Raw genomic sequence first — 21,804 nt, forward strand, 5'->3', positions numbered from 1 at the left:
GTGTCAAAGTACAAACAAATGTCTGGTTTTAGGAGCTGGGATTCAGCTGAAAGCATGTCCATCACCAAGAGCAGTGCTGCGAAACTGAACAAGTGCTGCATATAACAGCAGCAATATTTAGAAATACTAAGATGAATGTGGCACCAACAGCAGCTCATTATGTTGAATGAATTCAGATGTTTGCAGAACACAGACATGCAGTCTGTCTTCATTTAGCTATCATTTTACAGCTATTAATTAAGCTTGCTGATGAAGAGTGAACATTTGATATGATTCCACGTCAAAGCATGGGTGTAATTAACCACATTAATATTGGCTGCATTCCAATCAGGGATAACACATATAACAGTTACAGAACACATAAGTGTAAGGGAAACTTCTGCAGCAATGGAGAGTCAGGACTCAGAGAGACACGAGGAGAGTTGGAGCTTTGATGTCAAACAATGATGTTTATTACAAGTCAAACGGCCGGAGAATTCATATCACAAGTCACAGCAGCAAAAGGTTCTGACTGCACGGATGGGTTGTCATGTCAATTCTGATCAGCCACTCTCTCGATAGACCTTTTAACTAGTTTACAGAGAGTAAACAACATATTGGGGCGTTAACACCTGGAGACACTGCATCACTTATCTGACTCTTAGGCTCTGTGAACGAGAGGTGAGCGGTCATAAAACTGGTAATGTCAACAATAGCTGAGACTTCCCATTCCTTAAGACAGATAACAGACTTAGGGTTGGTCGTGAACGTCAATACACAGAAAGGTTAAATATTTAGGAGTAAAGACAGAATTATTCCCTCACAATAAGAGAGGTGAAAATAAAAAAAAAAAATGTGTGTTTCTACTGTGGTTTAGTAAACTTCAGAGAGCTCTCCAGAGAGCCTCAGATGATTTTCCACAGATGTTTTCCCAGAGTATACAAACATAACGTAAAGTTGGAGCACCTTTAAAATTAACAATTAACTATAGAAACAAGTAGGTGAATACAAATGTAATTAAATTACATTATCTATTGCGATTTCACTCCAGATCACGATTATGATGTCCATCATCTTTACTGCACATTTTTTTAAATTCCATTCCGTCCTTCTTTATCTATGTCTGGACCTCTCTGGATTCTGTTAGTAAAGTAGAAAGATTTATAAATAAAAGTGCATGCTTGGCAGGCTGTGCTCCCTCTGCATTGGTGCATGTGGTAACTGAAGCAGTGACACAGCTACAGTTGTGATGCTGTGGTGTGTGTGGGTGTTTGCTAATCAGTTTGCCTAATATAAACAGCTGTCTCCTCTAACACACATTTCTTCCTGAAATGTATCTTATTTTTCCTCTCCATTGGTGCCTCTGAACATTGCCTTTGTGTATGTGTCCATGTGTTTGATCGTGTTCTCTATGCAACGGTGCTCCTGGGCCAGCATGCGTGTGTTTCTATTTAAGATTTATGCATGGCTTTGTGCGTTTGCTGGAGGTAAGCCGGGGGTCAGTTGAGAATGATTGGGCTATGGACTTCACATTCAACCCTGATTACGGGCTCAATATTCTGTGTGTAGTAATCTGGGCAGTTTTAGTATTGGATAATCCATTTTCACAGTATCTTGTCTGAGCAGCATGGCTCTGCTCTTAACTGCACACAGAGCTGAAATGAACTGACGTCAGACCAGTGATCTGTCTCAGGGGTAGGGATGGGTATCGTTAGGATTTTTCGATACTCTTATACCCCTTTCACACCAAGACTTTTCCGTTCTAGCTCCATGCTAGAGCTTTTCTGGTTCGTAACCGGTTCTTCGGTTCAGCTCCCGCTCTGTTCACACCGCTCAGAGCCCAACTGGTGCTGCGTCATTGCGTCATCGTTTTTGTCATGACGTAACCCTTTGCGTGCCTGCTTCATAAAGCCAAACCGCACGGAACCCCCTCACATCGACAACAACAACATTGGACGATTGTATTGAAGCGCTACTCGTTTTGCTCTGTCGAAACAAATGGAAGAAATGGGACGACTTTACTACCAACTTTACAGTCGTTACATGCTACATTCAAAAGTTCTTTACAATCAACTTCAACGACGATTCCGTAGGAGAAAGAAGGTAATTATACGTCCTATTCGATGACGTTAGAGCTAGCTGTTGTTAGCGTCTGCATGCGCCAAGCTTAAAATACACAGCTTTGCAGCATTAATTACTATGGTATAACATTAAAACTGATTCTCAATGTTATTTCCACAGATCGTGTTCAAGCTGGCGGAAAGGCGGATGTCGCATGTTATTTGGACACAGCCCAGATCCGACGTAAGCGTGAAGTATGCGGTGCTTGCTTTCTAGGCCACAAAACTTTTTGGTGCTTGAAACAAACTGGATTCCGGAGCTTAGAGGTGTCTCCTCTGCGGTGTGAACAGGAAAAAACTGTGCTTTTCAAGCTCCAGCTCCGAACCGGCACTGGAACCGCGTTTGTGTGAAAGGGGCATTATCGATACTTTTCAATAATTTGGTGCTCAAAATTATAGACATTAAACAACATTTCATTTTATTGTAATTGATTTGTATTTATTGTTTAATGTAACTTTTTCAATGTCATACCAAGCAGGTATAATAATAGATTTATTTTTGTAGCGCTTTTACAGGTGCTCAAACTCGCTTTACAAAAGACAGTGAAAAGAAAATTACAACAAATAAATACAGTTAAAGTAAAAATTTAAATCAAGCAATACGAAAACAATCACACATTAAAAGCCAGATTGAAGAAGTGAGTATTTTTAAGGTGGTGAGGACAAGGCACGTGCGTTGTTTTTGTTTTTGGCAATGATATCAGAGAAGAAAGACTGTCGGGCAAATTTCAATTCCAAATTATAAAGGCCAAGTCTCTCTTTATAGATTACAAAGTGCACCTGGAGATTTGTTTTTTGCCACCTGCGTTCAGCTTTTCGACACTCTTTTTTCTCTGTTCTCACGGTCATGGCCTTTCTCCATGGAGATATTTTCTTCCCAGTCACTTCCTTTACCTTAGTTGGAGCAATGGCATCTATAACATTTTTAATTTTTGAATTAAAATGATCTACTTGCTCATTTACTCAGATGTTAGCAGGGGCAAGTGTGGAAGAAAAGTTCTGAGTAAACAGTTAAATTCAGTTAAAGTTTCAGTTAAATATCACTTTGTGGTTACCTCTTTTTGAACATTTTTGTTTACAGAAATAGAGCTCTCAAAGAAAACACAGGAATAATCAGAGAGTGCAACATCAGTCACCACAACCTTAGAGATATTCAGACCCTTTGACATAATTAAGTCCAGAGTGTGCCCCTTATTGTGCATGGGCTCCGTCACATGCTGAGTCAGTCCATAGTTATCAATAACACAAAACAGTTCTTTAGCCCCTCTGTCCTGGGGGTTGTCAACATGGATGTTAAAATCACCAACAATGACTAGACGGTCAAAGTCAATACACACCATAGACAGCAGTTCAGTAAAGTCATCAAAAAAGCTTGCACAGTATTTGAGTGGTCTGTAGATATTTAGGAACAGAGCTCTAGAGGAGCATTTCAGCTGAAGGGCCACATATTCAAAAGAAGCAAAGTTCCCAAAAGATGTCTTCCTGCATTGAAGGGAATCATTGAACAAAATAGCAACTCCACCACCTTTCTTTTGCATTCTTTCCTGACTCATAAAACTAAAGTTGGGAGGGGTTGATTCGATAAGAACAGCTGCACTGTTATTTTGTTCAATCCATGTTTCCGTTAAAAACATAAAATCGAGATTGTGCTCAGTGATAAAATCATTGATTAAAAATGTTTTACCCGCCAAAGACCTGACATTTAATAAAGCTGGTTTAAGTCATAGACTGTATATATAAATGGACGTAGGCTCCGTGACGTCACTCATAGGATTCTGCAGAGTTGCCGAGAAGCCCCTAGTAGGCGGAGTCGGCCCTTAAAGACCCTGTGAAGTGTGCACCTGTGCATGATCTGTTATGCTAATACGTATAGTAATGACCAAAATTGTCCATTGGAACCCATATCAAAAGATGTTGGAATAGCAACGAATTTGACGAGTTTTGAATTTTCCGGGGAAATCTGCAGTCGACCTTCGCTTTCGTGGGCGTGGCTTGCGATCTACTGCGTGACGTCACGAGATGGACGCCGCCGCACTGTTTACATTCACCACCGTTCATTTTTTCTCTTTTTCAAAGTCCAATTTCTCAACGTTTTTGAGCTAGTATTTTCCTGGAAAGTGTGTCGGAGTCGACTGGAAGTGATTGCCAATCGAGAAAACCTGACAATGGAGGCGACAGTGAAGAAAGAGGGATGAAAAACACAGGGGAAATGATGCATTGCCGCTGGCTGTAGTAATGTCAAGTCTGCCGAAGTGGCGATGTTTCTGTTCCCAAAAGATGAAGGTGAGCCTGGCTGGTGTCATTGTTTCGTAGATTCTTTGATTGATCATGATAAATAAAGGCCACTGGTCGATTCGAGAGAGAGAGAAAGAGAGACAGAGAGTTACAGGGTTGTTGTTAGCATCTGGTGCTAGCTCGGAGCTAACGGAGATTAGCTGTTTCAACAATAAGGAGAGGGAGAGTGCTCTCCTGTGGGACTGAGAGAGATAACGTCAGCTCAGGGAGGTAAACTGCAGCCTAAGTTATCTCAGTGGGTTTGGTCATCTATGTAAACAAATATTTCCATCTATGTAATATTAGTTGTATAAAATAGGTTAAGAAATCCTTCCAATTTTTTTTGATTATTGAAATATATGTTTCATATGAGTGTTGAGAGCTGTATCCATAAATCTCTTAATGTTGCCCTCAAAGTGCACCAGATTGATCACTTTGCTCATCTATCCTGTCCGAAAAGCTGTCCAAATCAATAATTTCTCTCACACTAGTATCACTTTCCAGAGTCTCCGCCATGTTTACAATCGCAACTGGGTACATCTTGTGAAGTCACAGCCACTATCGTCTGCAACTTCCGTTAGGCTCAGACGGCAAAATTAATAATTCATTAATTCATTAATTATGAATTATGAAAAATTATTTTAGCCATGAACAGGCACAATGATATGTAAGGAATGAAACTGCCATTTCATTTTGGTGCAAAAACATGCACTTCACTGGGCCTTTAACGGCTTGACAGTGACGTCAGAGTTCAACTCCCGCCTACTCCAGCCTGCTCCAAATAAGGGCAAAGAGGCGGAGCCGAGGCGGAGCGGGACCTGCTGCCACCGAGCTGAAAGTTCCAGAGCTAGCTGAAGCTACCAAGCTAAGCTAACATGCTCCCCATCTGCACACTGCCGTGTCATTTTACGTTTCTAAGGTAAGCGGACATGAAACTATTTAGCAAAACTAGAAATAATAATCTAAGTTATTGAGTTTTTAGCATAATACTTCAGAATCTTAAAATCCCTTAACGTTTGTATGCAATTGTGCTAAATTCAACACTGGAATCAAGCAAATATTAATATGTTTGCATGACATTAGTTATTTATATGTTGATATCACTTAACTATACGTTTAATACATTTAAATCAAGCTAAGGTACATGTGATGGTAGCTAGTTAGTGCTCTTTCCTGTGAGGCCTCCTCCAAACAGCATAATAACCAGACTATCATTAAAACTAAGTACCAGTTCTAGATCCTTGACTTTAGACAAACAATTCAAAAGACAACATATATATATATATATATATTTTTTTTTTAACAGACATTGCACCAGATAACAAACCGTACATCAAAACATGTAACAACAAACAACTAAACAAAACGTAACGGGGGAGGGGGGGGGGGGGGGGTGGATGCAAGGATGACTTCCTAAGACAGCTGATTGTGACATACACAGGACATTACATACACAATACATTATACATTACACAGGAGATGCCATATTGACAGGGTTAGACAGGAGAGCTGCGGACAGTGAACCGCAATCCTCCTGTCTCCCCTCAAAATCCCCCAGCAGAGAAGCTGCACGCTCCATGTTCAGTAGGTCCAGATACTCCCTCAGCCATGAGTCCCTAGTAAAGCAGGCTGGTTTGCGTTCCTTCCAGTTTAATAGGATGAGTCTTTTTGTGGCTAAACAGCCCAATGTCCAGAGCCGATCGGTAGTCCTTGTAGGATTGCCATCTGGCTTGAGACCCAGTAGACATGCAATGGGACATGTAGGGAAATTAACATTTAAAGATTCAGACCATAAGGATATTACTTCTGACCAAAGTTTTTTTACCGCTGGGCATTCCCAGAGTAGGTGCAACAATGTACCTCGCTTGCCACATTCATGCCAGCATAAATCTCTGTGTTTATTGTCCATCTTGGATTTTGTAACAGGGGTGATGTAAGCTCTATTTAGAATTTTGAACTGTATGATCCTGAATCTTACACATTTAGAAGAGAACATAGCTGACCTCCAAATGAAGTTCCATTGTAAAGCAGACAGAGAGATATTCAAGGCATGCTCCCAGGACAGTTGGACAGGAGAATAGGTATTCGGGGCAGCCCTAGATAATAATTTATAAATGTTAGAGACCACACCTGATGATATGATTGCTTTCTTGAGGCGCTGGTCCTCTTCCATACATGAAGCAGGCATGGCTCCCTCCTTACATTTTGTACTAATAATAGATGCTAGTTGTGCATATGATAGAAAAGACGAGCCTGAGAGACCATACTGATTTTTGAGTTGTTGAAATGGAAGGGTTTGGTCTCTATATATCTGTCCAATTGTAGTAATACCAGCCTTCTGCCAGATATTATTACTTAAAGTGCCTCCTCCTGCAGAAATACAGGGGTTACTCCAAATGGGGCAAGATGGTAAAGAGAGCCCCTCTATGTTGAGTCTCCTGTGCAGTTGCTTTACAATAGAGCATGAAAAGCGGATGATGGTATTATCCATTGAGGGTGGTGGTTTTGGGCAGTACCACATTGATGCCAGAGATATGTTTTGGTTTACAGACATGATGGATTGCTCCAGCCATTGCCAACTGCCTACCGAAGAGGCACTTTTGTACGCCCACGATAATGGATACTTTGCATTGAAGGACAGATAATACTGGAATACATCTGGGACTCCCAAACCTCCCATTGATCTTGGAATGACCAACTTATTATGTGCGATTCTGGGTTTCTTATTATTCCAAAGGAACTGAGTGAATAGGGATTTGATATCTTTAAACCATTTTAGTGGGAATTCAAGAGGGATAGAGGAGATAATATGAGAAAGCCTTGGGAGAACATTCATTTTCAAGGTTTCTGCTCTGCCCCATAGAGAGAGTGGTATGGCCATCCACCTGTTGATGTCCTCCTTAATGGACTGGAAAATAGCAGGGCCGTTAAGGCTAAAGATTTTAGAGATAGGAGAGACGATGTTAATTCCCAAATACCTCATTCCATTTGTTTTCCAAATAAAGGGGGTGCTCATTAGGTTGTGTTTATATGTATATGAGTTAAGTGGGATTGCTTCACTCTTGTTCCAATTTATCTTATATCCAGAGAAGCTGCCAAATAAATGTATCATATCAAGAACTGCGGGTATAGAGAGTGCTGGCTTGCTCAAAGTAAGAAGTATATCGTCAGCGTACATATTTAATTTGAAATCGTGTCCATGAATGTTCACACCATATATGTCACCATTAGCGCGAATTGCACAAGCTAATGGTTCTAGAGCCATAATAAAAAGTAGGGGACTAACAGGACACCCTTGCCTCACACCACGGTGTAAGGGGAAAGGGTTTGAGATTAACCCATTAGTTCTAACAGAAGAGAAGGGAGCGCTATACAAAGCCTTTACCCAGCTAATCAACTTGGGCCCAAAGCCACATTTTTTGAGCATGTAAAACAGATATTTCCATTCTATTTGGTCAAAAGCTTTCTGAGCATCTAGTGATGCTGCAATCATTGGCAAATTGCTGGAGCTTGCTTCTAGGACAGACGTGTCAAACTCAAGGCCCGCGGGCCAAATGTGGCCCGCCACGTCATTTTATGTGGCCCGCGAGAGCTTAATAGGTCTGATTGTCTAAAAAATAAATAAGTCAAATGCGTGCAGTGACCAAAAACTACATTTCCCACAATACATGCCGATTATGTTACCCGCGAAGTGACGGCATCCCGCCACTAGACTGCAGTGTTTCCACATCGATGCGATTTTCCCAACAAGTGGAATTGAGAAATACAAATAATGATCCCAAAATGTCCAGGAAGAGAAAAATTGATGCAGATGGAAGGGTGTTTCAAGAAAGATGGGAAGGCGAATACATGTTTGTGCTTCAAGGAGAAAAACCGGTATGTCTTTTATGTTATGAGGCGGTGGCGGTTGTCAAAGAGTACAATCTACGTCGGCATTTTGAGACCAAACACGGAGGTAAGTATGCCAAATTTAGCCATCAAGAAAAACAACAAATTGCCCAAGAATTAAAAGGCAAACTGCGATCGCAGCAGAATGTGTTCGCGAAAGCCACAACCAAAAACAACGCGGCAGTGAAAGCTAGCTTTGTTGTGGCTGAAGAAATCGCCCGCGCTTCAAAGTCTTTTTCAGAGGGAGCGTTTTTGAAGCAGTGCATGCTGAAGGTCTGTGAGCAGGAGTCCCGACCAGATACAGACTTTTAAAAATGTCAGTTTATCAAGAAACACCATCGCGGACCGAGTTAAGGAACTAGCAGGAAACCTGGCAACACAGCTGGCCGAAGAGACACGCAGCTACATAGCTTTTTCATTAGCTGTTGATGAAAGCACAGACAACACGGATACAGCGCAGCTATCTATTTTTATTAGAGGCGTGAAGTCGGACCTCTCTGTCACTGAGGAGCTGTTGGATGTGGCTGCCATGCATGGGACCACAACGGGACGGGACATTTTTGATGCGGTGAAGTCCGTCAGTAAAAACGCATTGCCCTGGGAAAACTTGGTGGGATTAACTACAGACGGTGCACCTGCAATGTGTGGAAGAAAAGTGGGCTTGGTTGGACTAATGAAGGAGAAAATGCAAGAAAGTAACTGTCACACGCCTCTGATAACGTATCATTGCATTATCCATCAAGAAGCTTTGTGCGGGATGGTGCTGGGGATGGATGATATAGTGACCACGGTCATGAAGACAGTGAACTTCATTCGGGCGCGTGGCCTGAATCATCGTCAGTTCCAGCTGTTCTTGCAGGAGATGGGCTCGGAGCACGGAGACGTGCCGTACCATACAGAAGTAAGGTGGCTGAGTAGGAGCAAAGTCCTCAAACGATTTTTTGAGCTTAGGGAAGACATTGCTCTTTTCATGCAGAGTAAAGGAAAACCCTTGTCTGAACTGTCAGATCCAAACTGGCTGTGTGACTTTGCTATGTTGTGTGACATAACCGAACATCTCGCCCAACTGAATCAGAAGCTGCAGGGACGCAAACAAGTCATCACGCAGATGTCCGACACGATCACGGCTTTCCAGCGTAAACTTGACCTATGGATGTGCCAAGTGAAACAGGACAATATTGCCCACTTTCCTGTTTCTCAGAGCATCTCAGCCTCATGTCCCGGTACTTTCTCATGTGCTCAGTTAGCTACCAAACTGAGCCTGTTGATGAATGAGTTTGATCGGCGCTTCTCTGACTTCAGAGCACAGCACTCTGGATTTGCCATCTTTGCTAGTCCTTTCACCACCGACATGTGCACTGCACCCCAACAACTTCAGATGGAGTTAATAGAGCTTCAAAGCGATAGTGGCCTGAGAGCAAAGTTCCAGGATGTTACAATCCAGGACTTTTACCGTCTACTGCCCCCTGCTTTCATGCCACAGCTTCGACTTCATGCTGCCCGTGTTCTGTCTATGTTTGGGAGCACCTATCTGTGCGAACAGATGTTTTCAATAATGAATCTAAACAAAAACAAGCACAGATCACGCATCACTGACGACAACCTCCACGCTGTTCTACGGATTGCTACAGCACAGGACCTAAAACCAGACATTGACACACTGGCCACGGAAAACCGGTGTCAGACATCTGGTCAGAAAACACATTGGTAAGCATTTGAAAAAACCTAATAATATATAATAAAATGCAATTCAACCAAGAAGAACAATAGTTAAACTATGTGCAATGTAATGATTGTGTTTGCATTTTGTTTTGTGTTTGTTATTTACAGAACATGATCAATGGATGAGGATGGTGGAGAGGGGATCCACATGGTGTGTTCAAGGACAGGCAGCATCTCCTCATCAAAAACTAACCTAAAAACTTGACCAATATAGTTGTGGACTGAGGCAACCCTTATTTTGTTATTTTGAGTTTATTACATATACTACTTTATATGTGTAGCAATGTATTTAGTGTTTGCAGGTTTTATGTGTTTATGCAAACAAATGTTTACTGTAATCAAACCATCTCTCATGAGTTGGATGTATGCCCCCTGCAAGGCTGTGTGCAGCCATTTGTTTTTGTAAAATGCTACATCTGTCACACATGTTCTTAGCAGCTCACAATTGTTGGTTTTACAGTTATTTGTTATTTCAAGTTTTGAACAAAGTTAATGTCATAACTTGTGTTTGATGTTATTTTTCTTTATTCACTTGGATAGTTTGATCGTTGATTGATGGAGTAGTATGGGTTTCATAACCTGACAAATTAAAAGGATTTATGTTATAATAACAGAGCAACAAGCAAACATATTTTTTACATCTATGCAAATATATATGTAATATTTGTAACTTGAATAAGTAATAAATTCAGAGTTATTTAACATTAAGGAGTAGTTACATTTATTTTACATTGCATTTAGTTACATTGCATCGTTACATTTATAAGTTACATCTGGCCCTTTGAGGGCAACGATTATGCTGATGTGGCCCTCGGTGAAAATGAGTTTGACACCCCTGTTCTAGGATAATCTGAAAAACCCTCCTCATGTTATTTGAGGACTGGCGGCCTGGAATGAAACCTACTTGGTCTAGATGCACTATAGATGGAACCACCTTCTCCAAACGGAGTGCCAGTATCTTGGCTAGAATCTTGTAGTCACAGTTTAGAAGGCTTAAAGGGCGGTGGTTACCCATCAGAGAAGGATCTTTGCCCGGTTTAGCCAACAATGAGATAATGGCCCTGCTCATGGAGGGAGGCATGGCTTCAGATTCTAATATTTCATTGAATAACAACAGTAAATATGGTGAAAGCTGTTCTTTAAAACATTTATAGAACTCTGTTCCAAAACCGTCGTCCCCTGGAGTTTTCCCTGATGCCATCTTCATGATTGCGTTTTCTATTTCATTTTGGGAAACAGGTGCCTCCATAGCAGATCTGTCAGCCAAGCTGACGCTCGGGAGGTTAAAATCTCCGAAAAAGCTATCTAAGGCTTCTTCATTCAAGTTATTTTTTGTGCTATATAATTTAGAATAATAGTTCTTGAAAGATTCATTGATTTTGGCTGCATCACACTGTAGCCTGTCATGCTCATCTCTGATCGCTGGAATAATCTGTCTGTTTTCTATTTGTTTCAATCTATGAGCTAACATTTTCCCTGCTTTGTCTCCGGATTCAAAGTATGTTCTTCGTAAACGAAAAAGGGCAAAAGCTGTCTCCTCATGTACAAGTTTCTGCAAATTAGTCCTAGCGGTGAGAAGTGAGTTCCTTAGATCTAAATTGGATGGGTCTAGCATATGCTGCTCTTCTAGAGTCTTGAGTTTAACGTTTAATTGGGATTTCACCTCTCTGCGCTTTTTATTCTCTGCCGAGGAGAAACTAATTAACCAGCCCCTGCATGTTGCTTTAAAAGCCTCCCAGACAGTAGTGACGCTTGGTACAGAATTTAGATTGATCTCAAAGAAATCTAAAATTTGGTTTTTAATGAGCAGTGTGCATTTTTCATTTTTGAGTAGAGATGTATTAAGTCGCCACTGTTTGGATTTGCAAGGGTTGGTTGGAGGGGAAAATGTGACAGATGCCGCAGCATGATCACTTAATAATATACTATGCATTTTGATCTCAATAACATTCTGGATCAAATTTGAAGACATCATTATGTAATCTATCCTTGAGTAGGAGTTATGCGCACCGGAATAGAAAGAGTACTCTCGGGCATCTGGGTGCACTAGGCGCCACACATCTGTAATACCGAGCTCGGATTGGAAGTCCCTCAAGGCGGCGGAAATGTTTTTATCTGAAGGGAGAGGGTGGCTGGATCGATCCACCATAGGGTCACAGACAGAGTTGAAATCGCCACCTATAATAAGAGGACCCTCTATGGACTGCAATACCTTTGGGCACAGCGAGGTAAAGAATTTAGATTGTAAACTATTTGGAGCATACACATTCACTAATGTCACCATTTTATTCTGTAGCAAACCTGAGACAATTACATATCTTCCCTCTTGATCAACATGTACATTTGATGATTTGAAAGGCATATTCTTAGAAATTAAAATACTGACTCCTCTACTAGCTTTTCCTCCAGGGGAAGAGAATATCTGCCCGACCCAATTCTGTCTTAGTTTTTTAGATTCCATCGCATTCAAATGAGTCTCCTGTAGCATAGCAATATCACAATTTAAAGACTTTAAGTACAACAAAATCTTATGTCTTTTAATTGGATTCTGAATTCCATTTACATTCAGACTAAGCAAAATAATTTTGTTCAATTGTGTATCCATTTAAGTAAGGGAACAATCATATCGGATGCCCGGCTAGTATTTTGGTCAAATTGGAAGGGTGTCATCGACGCATCAAGGGAAGGGAGGGGAAATATATAAACAACAACACAAGACCGTAAAAAATACAACACAAGATTACATAAAAACATAGAGATGCTACCACCCTTCCCCCTAACAATACACAGATAAACACAAAAACAAAAAATATATTGCCAAAAGGCAATACGACGGAAAATACATTGAGATGGAGGAAAGTCCATCTCTATCCGTGAAGAAAAAGAAGAGCCGCGGAGCTCAGGTGCGGAGAGGTAATCCAGTACTTCAATAGCCAATAGGCCTAATTAATTTGTCTGCCATTAACCACAACTTTGCTAACTAGTTGGGGCTTACATTACAGTATAGCCTGCATCAGAATCCTAATGAGGGTGTGTGCGACTGTGAGTCAGTGTATGTGCGGGCATGCGTCAGTGTAAATGATTGTGTGTGTGTGTGTGTGTGTGTGTGTGTGTGTGTGTGTGTGTGTGTGTGTGTGCTTGCGGTGGGGGCGTAGGCCAACTCACAGTCTTGTGGTAATGTCACATCCCAAATAGATCAGGTCTCTTTTCTTTTAGAACTTTCTCAGCTTCCTTGGGATCTTTGAATATGAAAGTCTCCCCGTTGATGGTTACGATGAGTCTGGCAGGGTACAGGATGCCGTGCCGTAAGTCTTCTTTGCGCAGTATGCTACGGAGCTTTCTGTATGAATCCCGCTGGCGCTGTATCTCCATTGGGAAATCCTGAAACATGCGAAGAACATGTCCGTCCCATGTCAGCTTTCCTTTAGCAGACGCCAGCGTCTTAAACACCTTGTTCTTATCGCTCCATCTGAGAAAACGTATGATGATATGCCGCGGAGGGTGCCCAGGGTCCGGGATGGGACGCAGAGCGCGGTGGGCACGCTCTATCTCAGGTGCGGGGATTGTGTCACTCAGCTTCAGGAAGTGTCGGAGAATTTTATCCAGTAGTGGGGAGATGCCACCGGCTTCTTTACCCTCGGGGAGGCCGGCTAGGATGAGATTATTTCTCCGACTTCTAGCTTCGAGATCCAGCATTTTACCCTGGAGGGCTTTGACATTTTTGGACAAATCACCCATTGTCTTCCCTTGGGAATTGGCTTGATCCTCTATCTCGCTAATGCGCTTCTCTGCGTTGTTTATTCTTTGAGAAGTGGCCTTAGAGTCTTTCTTTAATTGAACAATAGCCTTGTCCAGATTGTCAAACCTTACGTTACAGGTTTCTTTAACGCTTTGTATTTCGATAAGCAATTGGCTAGCCCACTTGGGGACGTGTTCCTCTTCCCCAAACATTTCCGCCATGAGGCCGCTGTCTTTCTTTGCTCTAGCTCTGGTCAAACTACTGCCGGGCATTTAGACGCAGATGTTTTTACACACTAATAGAACTGACTGCGCATTACACTTTGAGACTTTCAGTTTTGGTTAAATCATAGTTAAGTCTGATTACCGCCTGCACCCGACTACTCCGCTCAGCTCGCCGGTGTCATCACGTGATCTCTCTCTCAACCCCTTAAGGAACCAATCAACTTTAGACAAACAATTCAAAAGACAACATATATTTAAAGACCAATCTTTATTTGAATGTGCCTCTTAACCTGATATATTAGTTATACAGTAATAGTATTGACAATCTAAAAAGGTGGTAACTTATGCTCTGCGGCTAACCTGGGGGGTATACTACGAAGCAGGATTTTCGTTTAGCAAGATAACTTCTAGGATTTCCGGTACTACGAAGCTGGTTCACTTTTTAGCGGGCTAGATCTCCATGGTGACTTATCCTGGAACCCCTGGAACCTAGTCTGTACTCAAAAGCAGGATAGGTTCCAGGATAAGAGATCAACACAGTGAAAGCACCACGCCTGCTGACCAATCATAGCTCAGTGTGCGGAGGAAATACAGTTTAAACTGCCGTTGCAGGAAAGACGGCCGGCCAAAATCACCGACTGTGAACGTGAAAATGAATAGAACATCACCTCCCATCTTCAGAGCAATCTGACTATTATAACTATTATTATACTATTATGTTAAGAAAGCTTAATTAAATATCTGCCACAACATAAGTAACCGGATCAAAGTAACATTACGTAGCCTACAGTCCGCGGCACTGTGAGTGCAGACGTCGATGTGTCTCATTATCATTCATATCACATCATATCACATCATATCACATCATAATATATCATATATTTCCTTATCTGAGTCAGCCGAGCCCTATCTAGCCGTGCTACACTCACAGTGTCACATATGCAGAAGTATTATTTTAAGCAACCCATTAAGTTGACGAAACACTCGAGTCAAATGTAATTAAAGTCAGATTGTGTCTTAGACGAGGCAGTGATATAATAAACCTGTTAATGTACGCATTCAAACACTTTCTGTTACCAGCTGTATTCACCTTGCCGGTGTAGCTATGTGGCTTTTATCCTGGATAAAGTGTTTAAGTCATGGATGTTTAAAGTTTAACTTCTTCATATTTGACTAATATTAGAGTTTTAATTCAGGAAGTATGACGCTGCGCTGTCAGTACGCTTGGCTTCTTCATGTTTGTGATTGGTCGAATGCTCCAGATACCACCCCTTTTATGTGAACGCGCACCTAACTAGATAGGACACGGCTGGCTTGAGCGAATGAGTTGATAGCCAGCGTTGTAGGACAGTTTAGCGAGAGCGGCTTTGTTTTGGATTAAGTCAACCGGATAACTCAAAATATATCCATGATAGGTTGAACTAGATTCGTAGTATACCCCCTGGTCAGTACCAGGTTAGGTTGCAGGCGAAGAGTGAAAGCACTGCCTGCTGACCAATCAGAGCTCAGTGTGCAGAGTTTAAAGCAATCAAGTCATATTACAGGAGAAAGGAAATACAGAAAAGCTGCCGTTGCAGGAAAGACGGCCGGCAAAAATCATCATATATTTCCTTATCTGAGTCAGCTGAGCCGTATCTGGCCGTGCAACACTCAGTGTCACATACTCTATGCAGAAGTATTATTTTAAGCATCACATTAAGTTGACGAAACACTAGAGTCAAATGTAATTAAAGTCAGATAGTGTCTTAGACGGGGCAGTGATATCATAAACCTGTTAATTTACGCATTCAAACACTTTTTTTCTTTTGCCAGCTGTATTCACCTTGCAGGTGCAACTATCTGGCTTTTATCCTGGATAAAGTGTTTAAGTCATGGATGTTTAAAGTTTAAGTTCTTCATATATCTAATATTAAAGTTCACTTTTCATTCAGGAAGTATGATGCTGCGCTGTCAGTATGCTTCTCCATGTTTGTGATTGGTCAAATGCTCCAAATACCACCCCTTTCATGTGGACGCGCACCTAACTACATAGGACACGGCTGGCTTGAGCGATCCACTTGATAACCCGCGTCGTAGTACAGTTTAGCGAGAGCGCGTATGTTTTGGATTAGGCCAATCGGCTAACTCAAACATATCCAGGTTAGGTTGAACCAGCTTCTTACTACAGGCCTCTGGTCTTTCTCCCAGTGTTTTCCTGTCTGTCGTTAAGTTTCCCTGGTGTGTCTAATTTCCTGATTGTTTTCACCTGTCACCCCTTCTGTTTCTCCTGTGCTCATCAGTGTCAGCCCCGCCCCTGATTATTCCCACCTGTGTCTTGTTACCCTGTGTTTAAATTCCCCTGTCTCTCAGTGTCAGTTCGTTTTTGTCTCTTGTCATGTTTAGGTCTATGCGGTTTTTCTATTGCCATGGTAAGGTCTTGTCTCTTGCCAAAGTCAGGTCTATGCTCTCTTTGTCCTATTGAAAAGTTTTGTTCCTCACCACATGGGCGATTTTAATTTTGTTCTTATTTTTTTGTCATCTCAACCAGAGATTCAATAGTCACTTTTTTGTTCATCTTGCCTGCTTTTGGAAAAATAAAGTATCTCACCAATACTTTACCTCTGTCTCCCGGGTCGTGCAATTGGGTCCTACCTCCTAAGTGCCTGAGTTCTTAACAATTTGTATTTGCACTCCTTTTGTCCATTATTCTTACTGAAAATGTTAGATTACACATTCACATCTGACTGAAGATTGGCCCCATTTATTTGTGACGTTGCAAACTCAGCGGTACAAGGCACAAGTGATGTGAAGCTCATAAAGCGAGGCAAATATAAATAATCAGCTGATGGAGTGTAGATGTGGAAATAGGTGCATTCGATCAGCTGACTGTTTTTACAATAAAAGTAGTTTCTTAGTGTACTGGTCTTAAAATCTCATAGCATCAGCTTTTAATTTTAAAATGCTGTGTCTTTCAGGCATGTCCTTTCCTAACAAATATTACAGGAAACATAAAACGTATTATTGCAGAACAAGTGCGTTATTTATGAAAGCGGTGTGTTTGTGTGTTTAGGGGCTGTAGATATAATTATTTTGTAATTGTAATGTTTTTTTTTTTATTTCAACAGTGAGCTACAAAGACAATCAGATTATGAATGAATAGTATGAAGTTCATCAACATTGAAATATATGTTATCAATACATACATTAAATTAGAAAGTTGACAAAATCATATTGCTTGTTAACATCTAAATGTAACTTTTTGCATGGAAAAAACCCTCAACTTAACTGATGTGTAGGTGATCTAGTATTGTTTAATGGAATGTGTATTAAAGTCAATACTTCATTAATTTAAACCAATATCTTTCTTGATTCTTTGTACAGTAAGAAAAAAATTGTCTTTGTACCTGAGCTGAAGTTCACTGCTGTGAGGAGTCCAGTTCTGTCTCTCACTCTCTGGTCCTTGTAGCTCCTTCCAAGTTACAAGGATGACCTTATTTTATCAACCTCAAACAGAAGCCGTTTGTTGTACAGTATTATCCCACTTAACGTTTAACACTTGTCTATTTCGTTTTAAACTATATATATACAGTCTATGATTTTAACTTGGAGGCTACGATTAGCATCGTTTGCACCGATATAGCTACCACTCGCTTACACGCTAACCCAAGCCTTAACATTCATTACGTAGCTGACGCACACAACGCCCTAATTTATGCAAAAACGTTAAGACCTAATATAAATAAAAGGGTCGTGTTAGAAAACAATTCACTCACAGATCCATAATCATGAAGGTGGAATCTAACTATATTCATAATAATATTTATTGCATCCATGGGTAGAAACATGTTTTTTTCTGCTGTAAAGTCGGGCATTTTAACATGGGGGTCTATGGAAATTGCTCCTTTCTGCAGTCAGTCACTATCGGCCGCTCCTCCGCTCCCTTCACTGGCTTCCGGTAACTGCTAGAATCCACTTCAAGACACTGGTACTTGCGTACCATGCTGCGAATGGATCTGGCCCTTCCTACATCCAGGACATGGTTAAACCGTACACCCCAGCACGTGCACTCCGCTCTGCATCAGCCAAACAGCTCGCTGCACCCGCACTGCGAGGGGGACTCAAGTTACCATCAGCAAAAACACGTGGGTTTGCTATCCTGGCTCCAAAATGGTGGAATGAGCTCCCCATTGAAATCAGGACAGCAGAAAGCTTACACATCTTCCGGCGCAGACTGAAAACTCATCTCTTTAGACTCCACTTCGACCGATTGAATTACTAATAAAGCACTTCTATACCAATAAAGGGCTGGCTTATCTAAAGCCAGTTGAGTAGCACTTGAAATGTTTGGCTCTATGAAACCTGATGTACTTATATGATTCTGTTTTCTTCAAGGTTGTATCTTCCTGGTCGAATGCACTTATTGTAAGTTGCTTTGGATAAAAGCGTCAGCTAAATGCAATGTAATGTAATGTAATATGAACTGCAGTGTGTGGCACTTCCGTATTGGCGTCCCGTCTCTACCCCACAGTTTGCCGCATGGTTTAAGTTTGTTGAATACACTATCAGTCAGATGTTTTGTTGCAAGCTGTGGCTGACATGGAATCACTTCTAAATTTGATAAACTCACACAAACCTTTGAGCGCTTCCTGTGTCTAAGCTGATTCACCGCTCTTAATCTATTACCTATCAACACAGATATTGGCAAAGCTACTGGAAGGCAGGGCCCCGGCATTTCCTGGAGAGAGTTGAGAGTGCCATACACCCTTGAGCCTGGACCCAGCATATATCAGTCAGTGTTTGCGTTTTTTACACACACATTCTTATCAGGCTTCGGAGACAGCAGTCTTGAAGGGGGGGAGGACGTTTTGTTCCGGATGATTGTGGTAGGCATGGTGACGGGGGCGTTGGTGCGCGTCCAGGGGGAGGAGGCGGTTGACGAAAACGGGGGAGGTGGTGCGTGTCTGTGCTTCGGTGATTTTGATGGGCGTCGTTGAGGAGCGGGGGTAAAGGATATGCTGCCAACCCTGCGCAAGTGGGGTTGGCAGCATGAAAGGAATCGGTGCCAACCCTCTGTATCTCCTTCATGTGTTCAGCGATCTCCAGGAAGGTGGGCGAGGGGGAAAGGGTGAACGGAGAGTAGAGAGAGCTGTGGGGTGAAGGAAGAGTATCCTCAGAGGTGATAAGGGGGGTGAAAGGCGGTGGAGACTCCTCGATTCCATAATCAAGACATTCCTCAGGCGGGTGCAGTGATAGATTTTCAAGGTTTTCTGAGTGATGTGTTGTGTCTTTCTCTTGTTTTGATTCCTGTTGTTGCTTGTCCTTGGCAGAGGGAACAGAGTGATGATGCAGGCAGTTGAATATGTTAGAGATAAAAGATTTCACTCCTGACTTGTTCAGGCAAACTCCATTTGCCTTAAAAAGATGTTTGCGGTCCCAGAAAAAGTTAAAGTTATCAATAAAATGGACAGAATGGTCAGTACAGACAGTTGAAAGCCAGGTGTTCAGTGCAAACAGTCTGCTGAATCTCGCCACTCCTCTTCTGACTGGCGGTAGAGGGCCACTGATGAACACCTCTGCATTTCGAGAGCTGAAAGATTCCAACAAACATTTAAAGTCTTTTTTCAGCACTTCTGACTGTTGTTTCATAACATCATTTGTTCCAATGTGCAGTATCACATTTTTTACAGTCTGATGTTCAGCCCCAATATACAAGATATTCTCAGCCAAGCCAGAGACCATATCCTTGGGAAAACAGTACTTTGGTGTTGTTCTTACTACACAGACTTTTTACATCTCTTACAGCAGAGTCACCCACAATCAGAGTTTCAGGCCCAGTCGTTAGCTTTCCCTCTAGCCTTTTACTTTTGGAGTAGCTATTGGTCCTTAGCCTGTTGTGTGAAGAGGACCGGTTATCCAGGTCATCAGAAAGAGATCTCCGGTTCTGTGTCAGTGTGAATCCTACTGGCGGCTGGTTAAATGACTCATCGTCCCTGAGTACACTCAGGGGTCATCTTTCAGCAGGAAAGGAGAGAGGGAACCCTTGTCCGGCGACAACCGCTGTCTTTTTGCACTATTATTAAGTGTTAGAAATTAAAATCAATGTTTTATGGCATGGCTTGGCAGAGGTGGGAGTAAATCCTACCTGTGCAAGTCATGAGCAAGTCTCAAGTCTTGACCTACAAGTATCAAGCAAGTCCCAAGTCACTGTGGTGAGAGTCAAGCAAGTCACAGGGTTCGTACGGGTGCTGGAAATCCTTGAAATTTTACGATGTGTTTTCAAGGTTTGAAAAGAGCTTGAATTTTTGGAATGGTGCTTGAATTCGGGATAAAGTGCTTGAAATTGTAAATGCTTTACTTCCCTTTTTAGATTAAAAGAAAATGAAGAAGTCGGAGTGAGCTTAATTGCTTCGCTTTTACATAAAACAGCTCCGCTCTTCCTGCGCTATGCGCGTGACCTGGGCATTCTGATGAGTGATCGATGAAAGTATGCCAGGAAGTTGCAGTTTCAACGAGCGTTGGCTAGCAGAAGACAAATACAAGCCATGGCTAAGACGAGGGTCAAGCCCACGAGTAGCCTCCTGCAAACTTAGCAAAAAATAATTTCAGTTGTTCACGATGGGAGTCTGCGCTGACGAGCCACATGAAAGGTACGCCGTAGTAGAGCATTATAGATTAGGCTAACGTTGCATGTTACGTTTGTTTAAGCTAACGTTAGCAAGCTGAATAGCGAACTCGATGAGGTATAATAATAATAATTGCAGGGGACAATAATTTGAAAGCGTACCTATGTTAATATGTGCGTTAAAGTCGCCATCCTGTGGTGTCACGAAATATAATCTATTGATTCAACACAGAACGATTTTAAAAGCAATGTATTTCTACTGGTAGTATGTTTCGTGCCTAAACCAAAATGTGACTTGCTCTATCGAAATCAGTCACATTGACCCGAAGAAGACACATTTTTGTTTGTATTGCTGGTCTGTGGGGAAGCTCGCGAGTGTGTTTGTGCACCGGCTGTTGTTATGCCTGCTGTGACGTTAAGTTACTCCGTTCTCCACTTGTAATTATGCCGTTACAAGCTTCAAAGTTGTATTTATCATCTGAATTTGCTGAAACAAGTTTAATATTCTGAAAGCCAAGACTTTGTTGATTTGAAAACAGATGAAAACAAACTGTCCCGGACCCTGCCGTGTTATGTTACATTCATAATTTCAGCCGGAGGGAGGGGGGGCTGCGCTGCGGAGGAGCAGGGTGCCTGTCTTCTTCCCTTTAAAAGCTTCAAAAATGTTTTTATCATAAGATTTTGGCAATAACAGTTTCATATTTGTCGACTTTGTTTTTTGGCAATAACAGTTTCATATTTGTCGACTTTGTTTATTTAAAATCAAACAAAAACACCCGAACCCTGAAAAACTAGTTTTTTTTACACACATTTTAAAACAAAGTTTATTTTTTAAATGAGCCGTTGCAACTTTTGACTGATTTCGAAAGAGCGCGTCACAAATAATAACAAATTTAAAATAAAAAATATATATACAGATTTTAGTATTCTGAGGCTCTAAGCCCCATTTATTTTCCTTACAAAAAGCCACACATTATACGATTTAAAATAAAAACAATAATCGTGGCTTGATATTGAGTAAGAACCATAGACTGTACATGTTTTTATGAACCACATAGCTTCTGGTCTTCCAAGACCCGACCGGACAAAAGTACGTGGTGCAGGCACGAAACATACTACCAATAGAAATACATTGCTTTTAAAATCGTTCTGTGTGACACGAAAAAAAAGGGGGAAATCGTGTTGGTGAACACAAATCAGTAGATTACATTTATTTTGTGACTATAAAACGAAATGCAGTGAGACTTGGTTGCGTAA

The 21,804-nt window shown here is 41.5% G+C and overlaps 2 protein-coding genes across 11 annotated transcripts in view; one reads left to right on the forward strand and one right to left on the reverse strand.

Moving 5' to 3' along the window:
- LOC307034086 (uncharacterized protein) overlaps window positions 1-21,804 on the reverse strand; it is a 74,947-nt gene that overhangs the window by 5,158 nt on the left and 47,985 nt on the right. The window lies entirely within an intron of this gene.
- On the forward strand, window positions 7-16,904 carry LOC307034085 (general transcription factor II-I repeat domain-containing protein 2B-like). Its single transcript, XM_079672812.1, has 2 exons — window positions 7-9,968; window positions 10,092-16,904. Coding segments are annotated over exons 1-2 (1,179 nt in total). The 5' UTR covers window positions 7-8,790; the 3' UTR covers window positions 10,093-16,904.

This window comes from Notothenia rossii (assembly GCF_949606895.1).
Source record: "Notothenia rossii genome assembly, chromosome: 3".
Lineage (NCBI taxonomy): Eukaryota > Metazoa > Chordata > Actinopteri > Perciformes > Nototheniidae > Notothenia > Notothenia rossii.